This window comes from Heliconius melpomene, chromosome 4 (assembly GCF_056956725.1).
Source record: "Heliconius melpomene rosina isolate 202511_hmr_F chromosome 4, ASM5695672v1, whole genome shotgun sequence".
Classification (NCBI taxonomy): Eukaryota; Metazoa; Arthropoda; class Insecta; order Lepidoptera; family Nymphalidae; genus Heliconius; species Heliconius melpomene.
Window position 1 is genome coordinate 9,717,595 of NC_140392.1, and position 11,369 is coordinate 9,728,963.

An 11,369-nucleotide genomic window follows, 5' to 3' on the forward strand; every position below is an offset into this window, starting at 1 on the left:
ACTTCCTTTTTTTTAGGCCATCTATTACAGGAGAGGCAGAAAAAAGTAGTGTTATGATACTATGATCTTCACTTTCAGTTGAAATGGTAACCTGGGTTTCGGAACTTAACTCTTCTTCTTTTAAAATATTTTATTCAATCTATAAAAGTTTCGCTATTTTAAAATCACGTGATGGATTTAATAATTACATAGACAATTAAATATACTTGTAAATGCAAAATATAAAAAAAAAACAAAATAAGACATGTTAAATATAAACATTTTATTCATCGGAAATCTTGACAACTTGTCATAATACAACGAATATTAGGAGATTCGAATCCACGATTAATATATAAAAAACCCAAAAATTATATACCTAACCACTGTGTTTCTATGATGAACCCATTTCATTCTGCCATGTTTCATGTTTCTTCGCCAAGTTCTTAGACACAGGTTTCGTTCTCTCTATCGCTGTGAGAATATCTGAGAGAGATATCTTTTCTTTTCGCTTTGAAGAGCCTGTAAATATATAACACAAAAAATAAAACACTCCGCTCTCCGTTTTCCGAGCTTTTAAGACATTGTACGTTGAGTGAATTTTAATATAATTGCGTAGCTGACAGCCAGCACGACGCGACGTTTATAAGTTCGATTCCCACTGGGGGGAATTAATTATTTTCATTACCTTGCTCTGGTAAGTAGACAAATCGCGGCACGCAATGTCTAGGAAAATGAGACTCAAATTACTTACTTCTATCCATATTAGGTAACATTTTCCTCACGCTACCCATTAAAGCCTCTTTACATACAAGTTTCACATCACTTCCCGAGTACCCCTCAGTTTTTTTCGCCAATTCCTCAAAATTCACTTTCGGTATTAACTCTATATTTTTCGAACTTAGGAAAGTTTCGAAAAGTTCCACTCTTGTTTTGAAATCCGGTAGTGGTATGTATATCCTTTTTTCTAATCTCCGTAACATGGCTGAATCGATTTCCCTGAAAATTATAAAAATTGTTCCTGATATGTACTTGTAGACAATATTACTTTATTTCTTTTCTTCTATTTCTTATTGATTTCTTTTTGATGAGTTAAATTTCTATTTCATTTTTTATAAACCTCTGTATATCCATCCGGCCAAAATGAGTGCATACGTTTGCAAACAAGTTGGCCAACTTTTAAGGTCAAGTTCCCGAAGATCAACAATCATAAAATTGGTACGGAACCCCCGCTGGTCAAGTCAGTTTTTTTTCTACTTACCACGGCATATTAGAGTTAACGAGCAGAAACACAATCCCGTCCCTCTGAGTAATACCGTCGAGCTCGACGAGCAGCTGCGCTTTGAGGCGCCTTGAGGCCTCGTGCTCTCCGCCGCGCTCGCTCGCGAGCGTCTCCACCTCGTCTATGAAGATGATTGATGGGGCGTAGTATGATGCCATTTCGAATAAAACCTGTAGTATAGAGGAAAATTATTAAATGTAATAATTTTCACCTCATCTTTTAGTTACTGAAGGGTTTCAATCGATATATCACATGTTTCGAGATTATAATATTGCTGAAGAAAAAAATAGCAAAAATCTTATTAAAAATTATAGTTATGATGGCCACCATCCTAAATGGGAATATCTCAAAAACAACAATTATAAAATATGTTAAATGTTGTTTTTGAGATATTTCATTATTATAGAATTAAGTGTACAATTTACAAGTAAAAATATACACTATATTTGTACTTTTATATCCAAACATTTAATTCAAAACATAAAACTTGCCGGCTCTTCTCAGCAGAACTGCCTTCCGAACCGGTGATAGCTTTTTGTTCATATGTTAATTCGACGATTCAAAAGTGCTTATAATAATTGCCTATTTGAATAAAGAATATTTTGAATTTGAATTTGAAAAACTAAACTAAACCAATATCACCTTAATGATCTTCTCCGACTCGCCCCTCCACTTGTTGACGACGGTGCCGCAAGTCACGTTGAAAAACGTGCACCCGCTCTCCGCCGCCACGGCGCGCGCCAGGAGAGTCTTGCCAGAGCCCGGGGGGCCGTGCAGGAGCACCCCGCGCCAGGGCTCCAGGAGACCAGTGAACAGTTCCGGATATCTGGAGAGATAAGTGTGTCTAAAACCTGAATGACGGATATAGTGTGAAAATATTCTTTTATTATCTGTTCGACTTTCATTTAAGGAATTAGTTATTTAGATAACATTATATATCCTCGCTCTTGTAACGAGACGAACAGCGGCGTTGAATTCCGCCGCTCAACAAGCAATGCTTCTAGAATTTGGTTTGGAAACAGGAGTGTCTTAATGGGAATGGACGGTCTCAACACTACGTTTCTAGATTCCCTCTAAATACCCTGGGGACCTACCTCAACGGGATACAGCATACAGCTATTTTTTAAAAGCTTTTATTTAACTTGCAATGTATGTATGTGGGTTCGGGTGAAATCTTGGAGCTCAATTTTGAAGTAGATATCGTCAACCGATTGAGCTGAAATTTTGTATACACGTTTACTTTGGATGACAATGCACGATAAAATATGTAACGTCATTCTAAATGTAACATGGCGGACCATGCAAGATGGCGGAATTGTTATTTTTAATGTACTTCTACAATATGGGTATCAAATGAAAGGACTCGTTGAGAGCAACTCAAAAAATAATGTGATGTCACTCTAAATCCCATAAGGAGGATATTGAAGATAGCCGAGTATCTATTTGGTCTACTTCTACAAAATAGATATTAAATGAAATGGGCCGTTGACAGTAACTCTAAAAATAATGTGACGTTATACTAAAACCAATATGGCGGAACATCTAAGATGGCGGACTAGTTATTATTTATGCACTTCTGCAATATGGGTATCAAATGAAAGATCTTGCCGAGAACAATTAGAAAAATAATGTGACATCACTTGAAATCCAATAGAATTGACACCATTCAAGTTTTTTGTGCTTTCATATAATGAAAGGTATGTTCGTACGATTGAGCTGAAATTTTATATACACGTTTGGTTTGGATGACAATACACGATAAGGTTTGTGACTTCATTCTAAATACAATATGGCGGACCATCCAGGATGGCGGAATAGTTATATTTCATGAACTTCTATAATATGGGTATCAAATGAAAGGGCTTGTTGAGAGTAACTGGAAAAATAGTGTAACGTCATTCTAAATCCAATATGGCGAACCATCCAAAGTAACAGAATAGTTATTTTTGTTGCACTTGTACATTACGGGTATCAAATGAAAGGGTTTCTTAAGAGCAACTTGAAAAATGATGTGACGTCATTCTAAATCTAATAAGGCGGACCATCCAAGATGGCGGAATTGTTATATTTAATGCACTTCTATAATATGGGTATCAAATGAAAGGGCTTCTTGAGAGCAACGTGGGAAATAATGTGACGTCATTCTAAATCCAATATGGTGGACCATCCAAGATGAACGAATAGTTATTATTTTTGTAATTCTGCAATATGGATATTAAATGAAAGGGCTCATTGAGAGCAACTCGAAAAATAATCTAACGTCATTCTAAATCCAATATGGCGGACCATCCAAGATAGCCGAATAGTTAATTTTAGTCTACTTCTACAATATGGATATCTATTGAAAGGGCTCGTTGAGATTAACTCGAAAAATGTGACGTTTCTCTAAATCCAATATGGCGGAACATCTAAGATGGCGGAATCACGATATCCTTGGGCGTCCAGGAGGTCTCACTCCAGGAACTGATATAACAAGGCACTTGCATCCGACATAGTTCTTAGACCGGCGCGTCACGTGGCCAAACCATCTCAGGCGGTGCTTTTGGAGCTTATCCGCTACGTCACGGACCCCAAGACTACCTCGAACGAATGTGTTGCGTATGCGGTCCGACCGCGTTACGCCGCACATCCACCTCAGCATCTTCATTTCCGTAATATCAGATAGTGCTGGCCAACATTCGCCGCCGTATAAAAGAACCGGTCGTATGATGCTCTTGTATAACAGTCCCTTGAGCTTGGCGGTTTTCTTCGGTCACAGACCACACCAGTGACCTTCCGCCATTTGGCCCAGGCAGCACTTATTCGGCCATGGACATCGTGATCGATGCCTCCAGACTCGTGCATAACGGTGAGGTACCTAAACTTTTCTGACTTAACGGCTGGCTCAGGACCTATAAGGATCGTGCTCGAGTCCGGGCTCCCGCAGGCCATGTACTCGGTCTTCGACACATTTAGTTTAAGACCGCCGTTCTCAAGCGTACCCTTCCAGAGGTTCACTTTACGCTCCAGCGTCAGTCGGTTCTCGTCAATGAGTGCTATGTCGTCGGTATACATCATCAGCCATGGAGGCTGCACTACATTGAATAAGAACGGACTAAGAGTCGAGCCCTGGTGAACCCCCACTGTAATCGGGAAGGGTCTAGTGTTGCCAACAGCATTCCTAACCATAGAAGCGGAATCGTGGTACATGTCTCTAGTGTGAGAAACGTAGCCAATGGTAACTAAAAAGTAAAAAATAAATTATAAGCAAAAAATCATTTTTAGAAAAAGCTTTTATTTAAACGCTTTAAAAAGGAGAAAATAAAATTTGTCTTTTAAATTTTAACTATCAACTCATAACCTCATTATACACAATTTATATGATTATAAAAGCTTGTCGCGTTAATCAATATTTAATTAAATTGAAGCTTTAAAAATTGAAACTTAGCAGATTTTACATAATTAAATTAGCACTAGTTTAGTTACACAAGTAAATCGCGCGACAAGCTTTTATGATCATATAAATTGTGTACAATGAGGTTATGAGTTGATAGTTAAAATTTAAAAGACAAATTTTATTTTCTCCTTTTTAAAGCGTTTAAATAAAAGCTTTTTCTAAAAATGATTTTTTGCTTATAATTTATTTTTATTATAGAAAAGTTCTCTTTTCCCCTAATTATTGAATTAAATATTTTAATTCCGTTACTTCCACCAATGTTACGTTAAAGTAGTTCTATAGCATGCTATCATTAAAAAATCTACAAGAAGAGTATCCTAAGTTTAAGTTTTAATGAATTAAAGCTTAAAGGCCTTAGGAGCGTCTTCATCAAAATAATTAGAGCCGCATTCATTACTCTTCACTTAAACGTATTAAATGCAAATGAGCTTTGAATGAAACCTTTGCTGATAGTTATTTCAAAGAAAATATTCTTATAAGAAAATTAAATATTAATTAAAAATCTTGCCCAGGGGTGCAAGAGTGTGAGTGTAACTGTAACGCGACTATTGTGGGTTCGATCCCCGCCCAGGAGGTTCCTAGCTCTTTAGAGACTGTGAAAGAATAAAAAAAAATCGAAATTGGAAAAAACAAAAAACCAAATTACCTTACTGGAAAAACGACAGACTCCATTAGTATATTTTTAGCGCTCTCCAGTCCTTTAACATCGTTCCAGGATACTCCTTTAGGATTTATAATATCTTGATATAATAATTCGACAATCTGTTTCTTTTCCTGAGATATGTTCGAGAGGAGACCGGATAGAGGCTTCCTTTCTATGGACGGTATGTTGGCTTCTAAGTTACAAAGAAGGTTCTCCTAGAAAAGAAATATAATTGTAGGAGAATGTATGGCATCGTGCTTTTTTTAGTTTCATAAAAATAACTTCACGCTGTATCCCGCACCTAGCGGGGCTTCTCTTTCTATTTTTCGCCGAATTTTAGAGGCATTGCGTGTTGGGTGGCGGAATTCAAAATAAAAAAAATTGCCGCCCCCCTCCTGACTGTAGTAGGAACAACGACTATGAGTCCGATTGCCACTTGGTGTAATTAATTATATTTTAATTTCCTCACTCTGATAACAAAACAAAGCGCTACGATTAGTTCCGCCATTTAGTAAGTCTAGAGTGTTATAGCTCTAGTTCCCCTTTACATACCCTGCTTTATGCGGGATACGACGTGAAGCTTGAAGAAAAAACATATTCCATATTATCACGAGCACAAAAATTTTATTTTGAAAATTCGTTGAACATCAAAAAGTTAAGCACAAAGTTAGTACCTACTCAAAATTTCAAAACCACTGCTAACTTTTCACAAACCTCATTTAGCGATACAATTTTTTACCATTTTAAAGGTTTAAATACTTTAAAAACTTAATTCACGCTAGATGTCAACAAATATTATAATACTGAAGAGTTTGTTTGTTTGTATGCGTTAATATCAGTAACTGGCTCTAACACAACTTTTAATGATGGCGACAAATCCGCTTGTAAAAGCTAGTTTAAGTTTATTTTATTTTCATACATCTAAGTCCAAGTAGAGTTCGGAGTTCCTGATATTTGTGCGTACAAAGAAATAAAATATAAAAAAAAACATGAAAAACAGCTTACTCTAACAGTGAATCAGACCTTTAGTAATTTAGTAACAGTGAAAGTAGCTGGCAAGTCGGGTTCAGGCACCTTCTCCACGACGTGTTCAGGTCTGGTCTTCCTCGTCTGAGGTCTCTTCACAGGAGGCTCGTCCACTTTGCGACAGAATAGAGGTTGTTTGTTGAAACGTATCAAATAGTAACTGCAATAGTCCTGTTTGAAAAATATTTGATAAATTTATTTAGTTATTTTAGCTTCAAACTGTATCCCGTATATAGGAGAGAAAAAGGAAAGAGGAAATAGAGACGGGAGATGTTGTGGCGAAACTCAACGCCAATTTAAATATACTTTGTAACGACTGTCGCAGTGACAGTCTGGCTCTCTCCAACTGCGCCAATTTTTCATTATTTCAAATTAGACCTAGACCTAGTACAATAGAGGTCAGTCCTGACGCAGGGGCACAAAGTGTGACTGTAAAACCGACTGGTTGTAGATTCGATTCCCACTCGAGGAGATGAAATATTTATTTAAATTAATATTTCTCTTTCTTCGCTCTGGTATCGAGGCAATGTCTCCAGAATGCGGTAGAATGTGGGGAACGGAGTGTATTTACACTCTTATTTTCATTCATACAGGTCATACAGGTTCACTCTTATTTATTTACCTAGTATATAACTGAGTGTTTTGACCTTAGAAATTCACAACAGTAAATATTACAGCATATTATCGGTTACATGGGATCTTTAATGTGACGCTAGATTGCCCTTATCCCCATTAAAGGTCATAGAGAAATCTTACTCGTACGGTATTAATAATACACTACCTAATCCCCGTGTAATATCAAGGCCATCATAAAACAGTAGACGGTATCTGATATATCACAGACGATTGTGGGTTCAATTTTTGTGGTTTCGGGAGTAAATATAAAGTATATGTATGTATATATATACCTTCTATATTCTTATCGCTTTGTAAATATTCGTTAATAAATAAACATAAAATATATAAGGAAATTCTAAATTAAATAGATCTATTTTAACAACACTTATATAAACATGAATAGCATCGAAACGTTAAGATGTGCTTCTCATTCGACGTCATTGAAACGGCAAAAATCTTTAATATGTTTTATAAAGAGGTTTCAGCTTTTAGTTTTCACAGAATTAAATTATTGCAGTTTTTACTTTTTTAAGTATTAAATATTATTGCCTTGCCTACTTTATTACATGCGGGATATTGCGTAAAGCTGAAAAAAAAGAAAATAATAGTAAATAGTTTGTTAAATGCTATAATAATAACTACTGTTCAATATAGAAACAAAACAGAAATTGAAAATAAAAGTAAAAGCGATGCACCAGAGCATCCAGAGAGGTGTACGTTTGGAAACGGGCTTCTGCATCAACGTTTCAGTTTCGTAATAGATATAACGCAATCGTATGTAAAGCTGAGTACACACTAAAAAGCGAACTGAAATATATTTATTATGTCATCTCTGACACTATCTGAAAGTGGGGAACGTAGTGCCTTCACACTAAGGAACAGAAACGTACAACACATAAAGACATTTTTTTTTATTTATAGATATTTTTTCTAAAAATATCTACATTTTTTTTAAAAAAAAATCCTTTACTTGTATTTTAAGTTCCAAAATTTCATATTGGTAGGTCCTCGGGACACTTCTCGTCTTTCCCCATACGTGTTCTGAGGTAAGGAATCCTAAAAAAACGCAGTTGAAAAGGAGTGCCATTTCACCGCCATCTATGCCTATGACAAAAAATATTAAAATAGAAAAAAAGCAAATGCAAAAAGTGCATTTATATAACATGCGGTATAACAGCCCTCTAGTAAGCCGTCAGCGTAGCGGCGTCCGCCTGTCTCGACCCTCCGGTGGCTCCGATCCAACTCCAATGCACAGTGTATTTCAACGATTCTAAATAATGTTTTCATATGGTTTGTCATGATTATTACGTAAAATCGTTTTATTCATATTTAATTTTTAGGATGAAAAGAAGGCAATTTTCGGTTTAATATTCTGCAGCAAGGTATTTTGTAAAAAAGTAAACACACAAACACACAAAATGTCACTTATCACTAGCGTTTTCACTATTACCTAACAATAAACGAAATAAATGAACACAAAAAAAATTTAACTTCTTTTAAAATTCACTAAAAAATATAAACCAAGTAAGAAGTAATTGCATCAAGTCCCATATTGCAGTCGAAAAAATTTGGAACGTTGTCAGCTGAGGCATTAAATCATTCTTTGCTTTCATTGCGACGCGCGCTATGATCGTGTTTCGACTTAAAATTTCCCATGGAAACTTACAATGAAAAAATGTATATATATTTGGTATTACTTTTTTAATGAATTATTTTCTTAACTTTACGCCTTACTTGCTACACTAGGTTCCCAGGTTCTCCCAACCCTGCTATGAGCGGAATACAACGTAGATAACAAAAATAAATTCAAATCACCACCTTTTCTTAGGAAAAAAACCAAAAGTATACAAAATTACGATAAATTATCCGATTTCAATTTGAGGGTGAAATAGGCAAGATAACATCGATCTTATTATGTTCAGCTTCAGACGCCAGCGTATAACTTGGTGGCCTGTTTAGAGAGTGCATTGTCTTATTTCCGCCCGCGATACGGGTCACTGGGTATGTGACGCCAGCTACTTATGTCTTTAGAAATCTTTTCTTGTTTTAGCTTCACGCTATTTTCATTTATATATATTTTCATTTATTCGCTCTGATGTCGTGGCAAAGCGCGGCGTTGAATTCCGCCACTCAACACTCAATTCCTCCAGAGTTTGACAGAAAGTGGGGAACAGAGTGTCTTAACACTAAGTTAGAGATAAAGCGTGAAACTAAAACATATATCATTCAACAGTATAAATATAGGCAGCGTGTTCAAAACAGATGTTTTGTGAATGGCCCATTGCCCATTGAGCTCAAATGCGCATTCTGCTTGCCATCTCTGAATATAGGTCACTAAGTTTATGATGGTGGACTCGATTAGAAATTTTTCTCTAAGGAAAATCTTAGGGTGGAAATATATTCTTTAAAATGTAGTATAAAAAATATATATATGTTAATTTTTTGGAAGAAAAGAAACTTGACATTTTTTCTCGTATATAGGAGGACGGGCATGGAGAGCCTAGTATTAAGATAAGATACGTCATTCTCCACTTTTCATTTCAGCACAAAGTCAGGGCGAAGAACGAACAAACGCGGTCTGTGAAAGTATAAATAATACACTCCTCCAATTGAGTATCAAACCCACGACCATCGCATTGACAATGAAAATACAGACCCTATACCCGTATATAAAAATATCGTTCGTATCCTGCATTTAGCGGGATAGAAAATGGGACCCTAGTGTCAAGACATTTCGTTCCCCATTTTTCACGCTATATAATAATCCTTACCTGCAATATAATATCTAAATCTATATTATCACATAGCTGGAACTCGCTGGTGACTGCCGCTTCATCTATAAACGTGTCAGCTGTATTGACATAGCCCTCTTGCTTTAGAAAACCAAGGATGAGGTACTTGAGTATACGTTTTCTAGTTCGAAATAGTGCTTCTTTCTGCAATAAGAAATTAAAAAACTGGCTGACAAAGCACAGATGAAACGCGGCGTAGAACGCTGCAAATTTCTATGTAGGTTTCTCTGGGAGCTTACTTAAGTACAATAAAAGATTTCCCAAATTTTCTACGAGATATATATAAGTATTTTTATTTGGGAATTAAATATATTAAAATTTTCCTATTGTACAAATATTATTTTCTGTTTCTATCAAAAATAACAGCATAGGTAAAGGGAACCTAATATCCAGAAAAAATGTCAATAAACAAGAATAACTTACTGTTTCCAGTTTTCTCAAATGACTCATGGGGCGGTTTACACTCGTCATATTCACTTTACAATATAAAAAAATAATAATAAAGATTTATATACAAATTATTTTAATATATATAGCAATATAAGTAAAATGCGTTAGGCTGCGTGTGACAATTGACGTGTCGCGGTTACTAGGGGTTGTTTTGGGGTTGCTAGGCTACTAATAGGATAGATATATGCATCCGAAATATTTGTTTTATCCAGTCTATTGTTGTCCTTTTACTATTAATTATATAGGTAATATTTTTTTTATTCTATGGCTGTCGAAACACAGCCGCATTGCGTCTGATCGTAAATGTGAATATTTTGGGTTCGATTCCCTCTCAGTTGCATAAACTATTTTCTTTTTCTTGCTCTAGTAAGAAAATCCGCACGGCTTTAAGTCCCGTCACTTAACACGCAGAGTTTCAATAATTGGGAGGTGCGTGAGGAGCGGAGTGTGTCAACACAGTACTCCCTTTGCCTATCCTGCTATACGCGAGCTACGTGAAGCTATCATATTATATAGTATTCAAATTTCAAACTCTACTAAAACATTTTATCTAGAGAGTCAGGATGTGTGTTTGCTTAACGTAATAAATATGAAAGTAAAATAACAAAATTTTATATAAGAAACGTATACAAAGGCAAGCTTATTGATTTAATAAACTTCTTACTTACGATACTGGAACAACGTAAAACACTTTTTGCAATATGGTAATGTGAAAGCACAGAAATATAAAGGGTTTTTTATATGATATGCTTATATTATGTTTATGCGGCGTTAAGTTCCGCCACTCAACAAGTAATACCTCCAGAATTCGGCGGAAAGTCGGGAACAGTATCTTAACACTAGGTTCCCTCTGACTTCCCTGCTGTGTGCGGGATACAGCGTGAAGCTGATGTAATTTTAATTTTTAATATTATATTTATTATTGTACATACTGCAACAATTGATATGTTTATGACACAACGCGGTGGTTATAACTACGTATTTTGTCTCTTGTCGCGGTTCACACACTCGAAATCTCGAACATGGGAAACGGAGTCCTAACACTAAAAAAAAAACATTCGTATACGTAGTTTAAAATTAACAACTCGAATTATTTAAGCTTATCGCACTCTACGCTGTATTTAATTTGTGTTCATTACAATG

General features: G+C 35.8%; 1 protein-coding gene across 1 annotated transcript; it reads right to left on the minus strand.

Moving 5' to 3' along the window:
- Positions 1-238: 238 nt before the first annotated feature.
- LOC146539710 (katanin p60 ATPase-containing subunit A-like 2) lies at positions 239-10,247 on the minus strand. Its single transcript, XM_085185200.1, has 8 exons — positions 10,200-10,247; positions 9,756-9,920; positions 6,364-6,537; positions 5,344-5,555; positions 1,904-2,087; positions 1,241-1,431; positions 734-978; positions 239-501 (listed from the first exon to the last, which is right to left on the minus strand). Exons 1-8 carry the CDS (start codon positions 10,245-10,247, stop codon positions 374-376), a joined length of 1,347 nt encoding a protein of 448 aa, XP_085041326.1. The 3' UTR covers positions 239-373.
- Positions 10,248-11,369: the final 1,122 nt, after the last annotated feature.

Coding starts and splice junctions, on each gene's coding strand:
- LOC146539710 (XM_085185200.1), bottom strand. CDS start 10,247: ATGACGAGTGTAAACCGCCCCATGAGTCATTTGAGAAAACTGGAAACA. Junction 1,432..1,903: donor AGTCGGAGAAGATCATTAAG/GTGATATTGGTT, acceptor TCTATACTACAG/GTTTTATTCGAAATGGCATC. Junction 979..1,240: donor GTTAACTCTAATATGCCGTG/GTAAGTAGAAAA, acceptor TATAATTTTCAG/GGAAATCGATTCAGCCATGT.